Genomic DNA, 13,185 nt, shown 5'->3' on the forward strand with positions numbered 1-13,185 from the left:
GTTTGTAGCCGTGGAGACAATGACGCCATCTTGGACCTGCCTCGCCGTGACAGAGCATCTCTGACAGAGCAGGATGATGAAGGGACGCCGACGCCATCTTGGACCTGCCTCGCCGTGACAGAGCAGGATGATGAAGGGACGCCAACGCCATCTTGGACCTGCCTCGCCGAGACAGAGCAGGATGATGAAGGGACGCCGACGCCATCTTGGACCTGCCTCGCCGTGACAGAGCTGGATGATGAAGGGACGCCGACGCCATCTTGGACCTGCCTCGCCGTGACAGAGCAGGATGATGAAGGGACGCCGACGCCATCTTGGACCTGTCTCGTCGTGACAGAGCAGGATGATGAAGGGACGCCGACGCCATCTTGGACCTGTCTCGTCGTGACAGAGCAGGATGATGAAGGGACGCCGACGCCATCTTGGACCTGCCTCGCCGTGACAGAGCAGGATGATGAAGGGACGCCGACGCCATCTTGGACCTGCCTCGCCGTGACAGAGCAGGATGATGGTCTATGGTTTCCCCAGAGCTTCAGCCTCATCTGCTGTCAGATCCGGAAGGAGACCCAGGTGGGCCATGACTACCTGACAACCAGCTAACTTGATTTAAAATCTGTATGATGTGAATATATATAGCTAGAATTAAGTTAGGAATAAATAGTCACACCAGTTGGCTTCAGTTCTGGTGTGTAGTACATCTCCTGACTTCCTAATAGTTTTCAACTGAAAGCAACTTTTCACAGAACTCCATAGCAGTAGTCTTGCTGTTTTCAGATTAGCTCATGCAGTGGCTTTAGTTTTCCCACCATAGTTAAGTGTTGATCCAATAGAAGCCTTTTGAAACCTCATAAATCTGAGCAAAAACCATCAGAAGCTGCTCAGCAGGAACTGGTTGACTTTGGGGTTAAAAAGCATCAAACGCACCACTGCCTATCAACTCATTAAACTTCCTCCATTTCCTGTCATTCAGCACAGCTCATCATAAAACCCAACTCACTTCCTTTCTGTGGCAAGCAGAAAACAGAGATACTGTACCAGGAAGTGCCTGATCAGCAAACGCAGGAATCTAACCCTCTGTTGGCTTTCTGCTGTTTGCACTGAGGTCAGTCAACTGATGGGAAGCAACTTCTGTTCAGGCCTTTGTTTCCAGGAGGACCTGAGGAACTCTGCTAGGGAGAAATGGGTCGTTTCCTTCTGTAGGAACAAACACTGCAACATGACGAAGCATTTTTAAAGAACAAAGTGGGTCAGTGGACTCCAGAACCTGTGCCACTACAGCAGATGGTTGCTGTTCCATCACTAAAGCTGCTTCATCTTTGTCCTCTTTTGCCACACTGCAAAAACACAAAATCTTTCCAAGTATTTTGGTCTATGTTTTAATGCAAATATCTTAAAATAAGACAAAAGTAACTTATAAGTAACTTTTCAGTGAGATTTAGGAGCTTATTGTAAGGCAGTACTTTCTTAATATTGATGTAAAAGTACAAAGTCAACTGGCAAATTAATTTACTTATAAAAAATGTCTGTTTGCGAGTGCGCTAGTAGTCTATAAAGTACTGCATACAAACAACCATTTATTTCTTGATATGAGCTTAAAGTGCAATGTGTACAGTTAGCTTATCAAAGGATTGTGTTCAGAGTAATAATGGATAAGTGGCTTAAGACCGGGTCAATCAAAAGAAAGCTGAAGATACTGGTGGAAAGAAAACAATATCAGGGCTACTTATCAGAGGAATTCATGTCTGCATAAATATATTTCAGTTTCTAGGCGTGAGTTGGGAAAGTTTTGCTTTTAGGATACTATTAGATACACACTATGCCACCGACACACAGTGCTGCAGCTGATGAGGCGATCAGCAGCGCTGCGCCCTGCGCTGACTAACTGCATCTTAACACCTAAAATAAAATAACTATTAATATCTGACTGGAAGAAAATTTTTATTTCTGCCAAAGTAACTCAAGCCTGTTTTTTTTTTTTTTATTGTGCTTCTACACTAAAAGTAGCCCTAAAATTGTATTAATTCACAAATTTATAACATAAAAATTTTTTATTAAAGGCCTCTGGAACCAAAAAATCCTTAAAAAAAAGAAATCCACACTTTCAGACCCTGTAAATAATTCAAATGAGGAGACATGTTCATGGTTTTGTTGTGACCAGTCACATTTCCAAAACAGCACCATCCTTGTTAGGATGAACAAAGAAAACAAGAATAAGTCAGTTTTATTTTAGGTTGTTCATATTTACATATGTTTGTTTTTCTATTTCAAATTTGTTTGTCAGTTTCAAAATAATTTCAGTTTCAATTGTTTTTTTTTTTCTTTTAAAAAAAAACTTTATGTCCCAATTTGGCTCCATATTTTAGTTGTAATAACAATTTTGCTAGCTAATGCTAATTGATTTGCTAATAACAGTAAACTAACAAACATTTTTCAGACTTAGCATTGTGTCCTCACGTTGAAAATGTCACTTCCGATTGCCCTGCAAGTTTGGTTTGAAAATGAAACAATGGGTGCATTATTACACAATGCCTGAAACCCACTACCATATGTGATCAGTCTTACATTCGTGTGTCCTGTTCTTCTTTCATTGCCTATGTTTTATTTAATCTGATTAATGTAATCATTTATTTGAATAAATCTGGTGAAATCATTTGTTCCTTATGTAACCTGTCTGCAAAACCACTGAACATGCAATAGAAGAAACTCCAAGTTTCAAGAAGTAAGTGAAAAATAAAAGTAAGTGTAATTTACGTAGGTTTCAGAGTTAAATCATAGCCGTCTTTAAAAGCGCAAGAAAGTGCATAAATAAACTGAACTGACTGAAGCTTGCAGACACTGTGCTTTATGTAGGATTTTTAAAGCTGGTAAAACATTTTGACTCACATGTTTGGAAACTGTCCTGAATCTTGTGACTGGATGTTCAGTGCTTACACTGTGCAGATGTGTGTGAAACATCTGGCTGGATCAAAATTGCTGCAGAGGACTCCATAAGCATTTAAGGCACAGCTCGCTTATCGGCTGCTTCCTGCCATTGTTCAGCAGGTTTGCATTTTGACCTTTAACCCTGAGTTTGGTCGCTCTCACTGCGCCTGCTGATCAAGTCCATCTTGGTTAAAACAGGAAGTCAGCTTTCACATTTTGTTCTCTTTTTTCCACACTGAAGCAGACGGCTGATGAGGAAATCCGTCTCGGTGGTCCAACCGCAGCAGCCCTGCAGAGACACCTCTGAAGACTTCCTGTCTAGTAGATGCACAGTTCCTTAAAACTTCTTAGAGGGAGTTTAAAGTTTACATCCAATCATTATAGTCTTGAATATTACATTATATCAGATTTTCTGATGATGCATTTAAGCTAAAAAAATAAAATCAACACACAGGGTTAACATGCATCCACCTCAATTCAAAGTCAAAGTTTTAATTCATTGTCAGTTAACCAAGTAACACTTTATTTGAAGGTTGTGCAAAAGACTGACACACAGAGAAGGGCAGAATATCCAAAAAGTATCAAAGTTATCAGTTAATATTTAAAAATAACATAATCAGACCATAAGTGGACATTTTGGCATTTTAAGGACCACAATGACAATAATTCATATAACTTTAAAAAATCCAGAAATTTTACTCAAGACTAGAAATACGTTGTAATAAAATTACTCAAGTAAAAATAAAAAGCACAGTTTACTAAAAATACGCACTTTTTTTCAAAACACTTACTCAAGTAAATATAATTGCGTAAATGTAGCTAGTTAACAACTCTGTTTTGCCTCAGTGTTTGAATTTGACCAAGTTTTAACCATCTGACTCAAACTGTTCCCCTCAGATAAACAGCAAACCCTGAAATCCTGGTAAGCTTCTTGGACCTGCAGAGACACCGTCCGCAGTGAATTCACATCATCTGGCCTTCAGTTGACGCCGAGGATAAACGACGACCCTGTTCCAAAATCAGGAACTTCGCTGGTAAGTGGACTGTATGCATGTGGAGCTTCATCAACGACTGAAGCGCACGGAGAGGGAATCGAAAAGATTCAATAACAAGAAGAATGTTTGCAGGAGTCGGAGGGAGACTTCAAACCCTCGCTTGGTCAAACATGCAAAGAAAAACATTCTTTGTAGAAATCATTAACAAAAACATCAACAACGCTTGGGCCTCATTAGCCACAGTTGGTTGACCAATTCAGTACTAATGCTGTGCCCAAACCTAAGATAATGGCTGAGAAAATAGCAACATTTCAACAATTCAACCATAAAATATTCTAAATCAGTTGCGCTCATCCTCTTGCCGTTTTTATGTCCAACCCACAGATCTCCTTAAAAAAGTCCTGCATCTGATCCGATCCGGACAGTGAACTCATCGCTCTTATCAGGTGTTTTCCATCAGGCTTTAAAAGCAGCTTTTATCAAACCTCTGATAAAAAAGAACAATCTGGACAAATCGCTACTGCAGAATTACAGGCTGATCTCCAACCTCCCATTCATCAGCAAAATTACTGAAAAAAACACTTTCAACACCATAACCAACCGCTCTGACCTCAGTCCAGTTTGTATGGTTACCGGAGTACCGAGACTGTCCTAGTCAAAGTGTTCAGTAACATCCACAGAAAAACAATGTGAATATGCTAGTACACTTGAAATAAGACACAATTAATGAACAAGTGACTTTTCAGCAAGAAGTATGAGATTGTTTTAATTCCTTAATATTGATGAAAAAGTTCTAGTCTCACTGGAAGATTATTTAAATTACACCAAGACATTTTTCCCATGTTAAAAGTGAAATAATCTGCCAATGGAATAAAAACGTTTTCACCAATACTAAGGACTTAACGTAAAAAATAAGCTCCTATTTCTTGTTTTAAGTCAACATGACCTAAAATACGAAATCTTGACTTAGTTTTGTCTTATTTTAAGTTTTCTAAGATATATTTATACAAGACCAAAAGTACTTGGTAAGATTTTGAGTTTTTGCAGTGTATTGATAATGACTGGGTTGGGTTGGACTCTTGGGTTTGGTGCTCAACAGGTTTGAATCTTTCATAGAGAACAGGAATTTCTTTGTTTCAATAACCTCTCATCAAAGTGGACAGAAGTAACGTGTGGGATTCCCCAAGGCTCAATCCTAGGACCCCTTTTATTCAATATTTACATACTCCCACCTTCTCAGGTTATAACAAAAAATAAGATTAACTACCATAGCTGTGCAGATGATACACAGCTCTACATTCCGCTGGTAAATGGACTGAACTTATAAAGCGCTTTTCCAATCATTTTGAACACTCAGAGTCACATTCACCCATTCGCACTCACAAACGTGCACACATTTATACGCCGATCGATAGGCATTTGGGGGTAAGTGTCTTGCCCAAGGGCACATCGACATGTGGCAGGATGAAGCTGGAATCAAACCTACAATCTTCTGATCACAAGATGATTATTCAACCTACCTTATGATGTCGCCAGGTGACTCAGAACCATCCAACCACTGAATAAGTGCTTAGAACAGATAAATATGTGGATGTGCCCAAACTTTCTCCAGCTGAACAGAAGCAGAACTGAAGTTGTTATCTTTCTTTAAAGAGAAGAAAGTTCTGACCTGAACTATCAGAGTCACATAAAAACAGTCACAAAGTCGGCCTTCTATCACCTGAAAAACATTTCCAGGTTTAGAGGACTAATGTCTCAGCAAGATCTAGAGAAACTCATTAATGCATTTATCCTTAGTCGTATTTATCACTGCAACAGCATCTTCACAGGTCTGAATAAAAAACCCAATCCTCCAGCTGCAGCTAATCCAGAACGCTGCTGCTGGTGTTCCGACTAAAACCAGGTAGATGGAGCACCTCACCCTACAATGACAGAAGAGACTTTAGAGTACTGTTGGTAGTTTATAATCACTGAATGGTTTAGCACCACAGTACATTAAAGATCTGCAGTATCAACCTCCCTAACCCCTCAGGTCTTCTGGTTCTGTTTCTGCTCTGCATCCCCAGAACCAAACATGGAGAAGCAGCATTCAGCTTCTATCCACCACAAATCTGGATCAAACTTCCATAAAACTGTAAAACAGCTGAAACACTGAGCTCCTGCTGCAGGTTTACTGACTGGTTGTTGATTCCAGACAGTTCTGAAGGTAAACTGGGTCAAAAAGACGTTATTGTTTATGAGTTACAGTAATGTCAGAGCTGTTGGATGAACTTTCTGCTACTTTTACGTCCATGTTTCCCTCTGGCTGTTGCAGTTGTGAAGCATTTCAGCGATACCTCTGCTGGTACCGCCGGGTCACGTGGGAGGAGATGACCTCTGCTGAGAGGTTCCTGTCTTTGCCAGTTTCTGTTATGTTTCCTTCCTAGATTAGAGGAAAAAGACGGCGGGCGCTGGGCTTTGGGTTCTGGGTAACTTGCTGCTGTTCTTGGTTACTTCCTCACACATCAGGCTCAGAGTGAGGAAATCTGCAGATAACACCGTCCACGCCTGGACGGATCCACCCTGTTGTTTGTTTTCATAAGGGCTTTGATTTTTTTTTCTTTTGCGCGGTTTTGTGCCCATAAGAAGGAGACAGCTTTCAGTTGCCTGACAGTTGTTCCTGCTGGAATAAGTTGTCCATTGTGTTGCAGAACAGAGGATGTTGCTGTCCATGTGTTTTTTCCTGCACTGAGTTGACAGGTTGGATTTTAAAGTTAAAAGCTGTGATAGATTTTAATTTCTGGACATTTACTCGGCATAACGAAGACACCGAAGATTTCTTTTGCTCTCTGGATGTGAGAGTTTGAGCCATGTTGCTCTTCCTGCTCCTCTTCCTGGATCTCTATATCCAAACTTCAGGACAACAGCAGGTAAACCACCTCTGACTCTCTTCTTTCTCCTTTTCACCAGAGATCTAGGTGGTCGGGTATCGCAGTGATATCTGCAGCCCGAGGTTTTACTTTTTTCAGGTAATCTCCAGAACCGTCTGCTGAATGAATGAAAAGGGTTGATCCTCTGCAGGCAGGAGCAAGTCAGACAAAAACCTTTTGTCATTAAACAACAGTCCAGAATTTTCTAGTTTTCATTCTGACTTCACTAAATCTCATTAATAGTTAAAAATTTACAAACATTAACATCTTGAGACAATAACAACAAGTTGTTTATGCTGGGTTCTGGTGTTATTATTTTTTTTATTCTCTGGTTAAAACTTTAGAAAATATCAGACAGTATTTGTAGGACTGGAACTGCAGGGCTGAACAATAATTCAATAACAATATATATTGTGATATAAATGTGATTATTATCTAGAGATATTACCTTGATGGAATATTAAATATTCCATATACTTTAATCCAGAACTGCACAGCATTCTGGGGGATGTAGGCAGAGGGAAGACTTAGCCAATCAAAATCTTGTGGCTAGCTTAGCAAGGTTAATAGGATTAACTAACTCACACACCCTTTGGTTGCCTAGCAACTTGCTCACTCTTTGGTTGCCTAGTAACAACCTGCTGAGTAACTTTTGCGCAGCAGCAGTTTCAGGTTTCACCACTGTGCCTCATAACTGCTTTAAAATTAAAGACAAAAACCTGGAGTAAAAACTGTGGGCAAAACAGGAAATACCACCCCACTAGTGTGGCAGAAATTCAGATATTTAAAACAAAAAACTCATCAATAGTTATTGATATTGACTGATATGAAACACCTGTATTGTGTGCTGTACTATCCAGCTTTAGGTCGCCTTAAAATCTGAGGGACAATTTGTACCGGTTGCTTCCTGGTCACATATTTTACTCTCTCAGCCTGAAAAATTTAGCTTCTGGTTCTAAATGAAAAATATGGAAAATACTGCAAAGTTGCTGTTCTGACAAACTTTGCAGTATTTGCAGAGCCAGATTCTAAAATCTCTGACCACCGGTCCTACATTTCCCATAAACCCTTCTTCTTCCCTCCTCAGTCTGGAGCGCTGGGTGGGATTAAACGCCTCCACTGAACTGACTTTTTTGATGTCTGAGAGATTGAATTTTCTGTTTTTAATAATCAAAAACTTATTTTTACTGGCACCTCTTTCCTGTGGGATTCCTCAGGGTTTGTTATTCTGTCCTGCTCTTTTCTCTATTTAAGATTTTTACCATTGAGCTTCCCAAATTATGGAAACTTTTCCATTGTAAACTCTAATTTAGCCTTTGCTTTTAAGATCCAGCTTTTTTTATTTTTATTTTAAAGTTTTCCCTGATCTCTGTGTCATTTATTTGTTTTTTATTCCGATTCTAGTTTTCTTTTATGTTGAGAACTTTTCAAATTATTCTATTTAGCTTTTTTTTTTTTATATAAATAAAGGTGACTTTGTTTGGCTACTACTGCTCCTTCTGGTCTCTAGACAATATCCACTTCTACACGGATGATCTTTGAATTTACTGGCGTCTCACCAAATACAGGATGCATTTTTCATCAAGTCCCGGCTGCAGCGCCTAGTTGATATCCAGGTGACTCTGTATATTCTGACCAGCCAGGCTTCGGTTATGGGTTAAAAACTTTACTGCTCTTCGTTTATCAAAACCACACAGGCATGACGTTAGCTCCATTAGCTGACTGCTAAAGGTGTCGTCCTCTGTATCTGAAAGTGGAAAAGTTTCTTTCCAAGCTGCAGTATGTAACTTTTATAAAGAATTTATTCTTTTACATGTTCATTAACATGTCGTCATGTTGTGACAGTTTCCTATGAGACAATCTATGAAAACCTCAATGTCCTCCACCTCCTCCCTGAGCTATTATTGCCATCTGGAGAAACGCACCGCTCCCAACCAAAAACAACCAATCAGAGCCAAGACGAAGGTTGTAGTGCTGTCAATCAAGCTTATGTAATTACTACTAAATGTGCTAATGGCAGAAAAACAACTTACTTTTACAGGAAAACCGTTTCTATGCCGTCACGGGTGGCGATGCTAACTAGCCTGAGCATTCACAACAGAATATGCTAGCTGCAACATAGCATAGAGCAAAAATGTAACAGCGAGGGGCATGAGCAGCCCCACATAAGTTTGTGATTAACAGCGCTAAGCTCCGCCTCCTAGCGCTGATTGGTTGTTTCTAGTTAGCACCAGGAGAAGGCAGAGGAGCTTTGTTTTTATCTCTCTAAAGCCATTCTGTCACACAGAGTGCCAGTTTCAACAAATATGTAAGAAATATATTTTATAAAAATAAACCCTTTCTGTTTAAGGTGAGTAGTGCTGATCCACGTCTAAAGGGTTAAAGTTCTGTGAGTTTGTGAGTGAAAGCCGTGGTTGAGGTGAACGCTGCTCTTCCTACCAGACGCCTCCTCTGGGTCGCTGTGATGTTCCTCAGAGGTTGGATGTTTACACCGCCTGCACCTCCTGCGCCGCCTCCGTCACCTCCAGCTGCCCGCGCGGCTTCAGCAAGCTCAGCACCTCCAACTGCAGGTAGGCGCCGGTCCCGGGTATTCATCCGGGTCCAAATCAGGGTGGTAAAGTTTTTGGTTTTCATTACTTTATTGCTGTATTACAATGAAAACTGAGGAGGCTTGGTCTATTTTCTGATGAAAAGGTTTTTCCCCACTAATTATTGTTTTTAATTATTTCAGCTAACGAAAGTGTTTTCTGTTATTTTGGTTGTTTTGGTGATCTATAATAACCTGGATGACCAACCCTGACCTCAACCCCAGGCATGGTCATAATGAGAGCTCAGATTGCCATCGTCCTCTCCTCTGCAGCTACGTGGTGCAGATTGGCGGCAGGGAGCTGGAGCTCAACGGATGCCACCACCTGTGTGTGAAGAACTTCCTGCAACCGCAGTGCTGCCCTGGCCGCTGGGGCCCACTGTGTCTCTGTGAGTCGCCCTCTCTCGTCATCTCTAATCCCTAATCCTAACCCTCAATCTGTGTGTCAGTCAGGACTCGTAGATCATAACAGTGGTGGGTCACGTCCCCACCAGGTGGCGCACCTGGTCATGTCTGCATGTTTACAGTTACAATAGTCATTCCACTGTTAGCAACGTTCTTAGTATATCTAACAACCTTTCAGACAAAAAAATTAATAAAATTGGTATCGGCGAAAATCAAAATAGTCAGCTAAGGCTCTTTAGAGATCGGTAACTGACCATCGGCCAGAAAACTACAATCAGTGCATTTTGTATTTCAGTATTTTTAATTACATTCGGTAACTATGACAGATAATTTTTTGTTGGTCAAAATTAGTTTCCATTTATATTTATTTGTGTATTTTATATTTACTTTGAAATGGTTTTTGTATTATTGTATATATGAATATATTTCTTATTCCAGTGGCTGTTTATAAAAGAAACACATAAAATGTATTCACACCAAAAAAGAAGAAAATGTGGAATATCCTCTGTGATTGTTATTGAAGTTGTTAAAGAATATAAGATATTTTTTTATAATCTTTTTGCCATCAATGCTCACCTCTACTTGTCTGTTCAAAAGCTATTCCCAACCAATCATTGTGTGTGTGTGTGTGTGTGTGTGTGTGTGTGTGTGTGTGTGTGTGTGTGTGTGTGTGTGTGTGTGTGTGTGTGTGTGTGTGTGTGTGTGTGTGTGTGTGTGTGTGTGTGTGTGTGTGTGTGTGTGCGTGTGCAGCATGCCCAAGCTGGTCAGGAAGGATCTGCAATTACAATGGTGACTGTGTGGATGGAGACGTCGGCAACGGGACCTGCATCTGTAAGGTTAGAGCGCACCTGAGGGCCGCGACGCGTTCCTGATGTTAAAGGGCCAGTACTGTGTTTTCCAGGCTCAGATCACCATTTCATAGCACAATCAGTTTGGGTGTCTGTTTCTTTAAAAATCCCTGCCCTTTCTGAAGCTCCGCCTTCAGGACGTCGTCCCAAAATGGCTCCTGTATTTACCCTTTAAGAACGTTTTTACTAGCGTTCCTCTGACATATAGCTTCTACAATGAGCTCAGCAGTTCCACCAGATGTTTGCTAATTGTTGCTGGCTAGTCTGAAGGAGCTGGGTAGGAGAGAAGATTCACTTCGAAGACAGAGCTATGTCCACCCAGGTATTTTACACAGCTGAATGGTTGCCATAGAGATTAAAATATTTCTTACAAATGAATAAAAGAACCAAAGGAAGAGGATAACATAACGTTATAACATGACGTGAAGCTGAATAAAGCTGATTTTACGTAATACTGCCCCTTTAAACTCAGGACCGGGCCAGAGCAGTGGCTCATCTGTCTGCGCCGGTGTTGATCCCATCCCGGAGCGCCTGAAAACCATTTAGAAAGTTAACACATCAGCCTTCATCTGCCACTGCATTCACTTTATGGAACCCAGATTTGTTCGTTCCAGAGGGAAGCTGTCAGCATTTTGTGTGTTTTTATACATAATGGAATAAAAATGTTTGTTTCTTTCTGCAGGAGGATTTCTCTGGATTTGCTTGTCAGGAGTGTAAGAATCCGAATGCATTTGGGAAGAAATGTGATAAAGGTAGGAGCTCCGTCTCCTACCTTTTCTTCTTTCTCTGGTTCAACACACTTGGATGAAATGATGGTTCATCAGCAGAACAGCATAACCGGCTGAGCATCTAGCTGGAGGAGACGCAGCTGTCTTTTGGATCCTGATTTCTTCCACAGATCAGAACCAGACTCCTCTGTTCAATATTATCAATCCAGTCTAACATTTCCCACATTCCAGTTCTGCATCCTGTGATTTAGTGGCTGAAGTCAGAACGAGCTGCAGCCTGACTCTGAGGACTTTGTGTGTGTTCAGAGTGCGACTGTGTCCACGGAGTGTGTAACAAGGGCCCCGACGGAGACGGGCAGTGCTGGTGTCAGCCTCCGTACACTGGGAGGCGCTGTGACCAAGGTGAGGCGCTAAACGCTGGTTCAGGCTGAGCTGCAGGTGATGACGTCATCATCAGGAGGAGGCCCGTCATCGTAACAAACGGACGATAAATTGTCCCAGACATTATCGCAATAAACAATTCTACTGTTGTTTTGAGACAACTTTTAATAAATATCCTGGTAATGGCAGAATAATGTAAGAACAATAAACAATAAAATCAGATCAACAAACTTTTAATTTTAATGAAGACTTAACACTGGAACTGGAAGACATTTTAAATATCTAAAATAAATAAAACAACAAAATTAGTTATGGATTCTGTAAACAAAATTGCCATATAAATTAACAAACAAATTATTGAGGTTGTTTTGTCTTGTACAATTAGTTGATTTATTGCTTATGAAAAAAAACACAATCATAGCCATAAAGAGGGTCATAGTGCTGTCAATCATCCTCATGTATTTGCTGCTAAATGTGCTAACGGCAGAGAAACAGCTTACTGTTACAGCTAAATCATTGATCTGCTGTCATCCATGGCTATACTAACGAGTCTGAGCATTCACAACAGGATCTGCTGACAGGGGGGAAACTTGAGTGGTGGTGGGGCGAGCAGCGCCACATGAGATTGTGATTAACAGCCCTAAAACCCTGAACCTGGCTCTGATTGGTTGTTTCTAGTAAGCACAGAGGAGATTTGTATGTTTCATATATTATCTGTCAAACTGTCACGACTTCTGTAAAAATAGATATTTTCAGTAAAAGTAATGCAGCTTTAAAGCAGGAGTTGTTGAGGCAGCTTTTCCCACCCTGCTGTGTGTCGGTAGTGAGCAGAGGGTGCCGCAGGTGCAGCTCCTACTCCTACTGCAAAGGAGAAGCAGAAGATGCCGACTGCGACTGCTTGCCTGGATACAGGAAGATGAAGGACAAGTGTCTAGGTGAGGCGCGCCTCAGACTGTGCATGAAAGAGCTTCATGAAACTTTCTCAGAGCAAGAAGATTGTTTAGTCTGGGTGACCTAAAAGCAGAGATGCCTGGCTCTGACTGAGCTGAGCTGCTTGTGTCCTCAGCCGCCTGCTCCCAGAGAGACTGCGACGCCAACGCCCAGTGCTCCAAGGAGGCCAGCAACATAAGATGCACCTGCAGACCCGGCTACGACGGAGACGGGAAGATCTGCATCCCCAAGAACCCCTGCATGGTCAACAACGGAGGCTGCCCCGCCAACTCCACCGTCTGCGTCTTCAAAGGACCCGACAAGGTGAGAACAAAACACGGATCTGGGGAAACCCGGATCTGGAGAAACCAGGAGCCAGATTTGAGGAAACCCAGATCTGGGGAAACCCGGAGCCGGATCTGAGGAAACCCAGAGCTGGCTCTGGAAACCCCGGATCTGGATCTGAAGGAATCTGGAGCT

General features: G+C 41.4%; 1 protein-coding gene across 4 annotated transcripts in view; it reads left to right on the forward strand.

Moving 5' to 3' along the window:
- Window positions 1-6,356: 6,356 nt before the first annotated feature.
- Window positions 6,357-13,185, forward strand: part of stab1 (stabilin 1) — a 51,230-nt gene continuing 44,401 nt past the window's right edge. The window contains exons 1-8 of one of the 4 annotated variants that reach the window (XR_008607273.1): window positions 6,357-6,826; window positions 9,269-9,396; window positions 9,687-9,802; window positions 10,569-10,654; window positions 11,349-11,418; window positions 11,701-11,796; window positions 12,600-12,710; window positions 12,842-13,029. Coding sequence is in view for 3 of the 4 variants with exons in the window: in XM_055050110.1 (XP_054906085.1) it covers window positions 6,767-6,826; window positions 9,269-9,396; window positions 9,687-9,802; window positions 10,569-10,654; window positions 11,349-11,418; window positions 11,701-11,796; window positions 12,600-12,710; window positions 12,842-13,029 (855 nt within the window). In the remaining variant the exon portion in view is untranslated. The remainder of the gene's footprint in view (window positions 6,827-9,268; window positions 9,397-9,686; window positions 9,803-10,568; window positions 10,655-11,348; window positions 11,419-11,700; window positions 11,797-12,599; window positions 12,711-12,841; window positions 13,030-13,185) is intronic. The other 3 variants (XM_055050110.1, XM_055050109.1, XM_055050108.1) reach the window with 3 other exon arrangements.

This window comes from Poeciliopsis prolifica, unplaced genomic scaffold (genome assembly GCF_027474105.1).
Source record: "Poeciliopsis prolifica strain line A6 unplaced genomic scaffold, Auburn_PproV2 SCAFFOLD030, whole genome shotgun sequence".
Classification (NCBI taxonomy): Eukaryota; Metazoa; Chordata; class Actinopteri; order Cyprinodontiformes; family Poeciliidae; genus Poeciliopsis; species Poeciliopsis prolifica.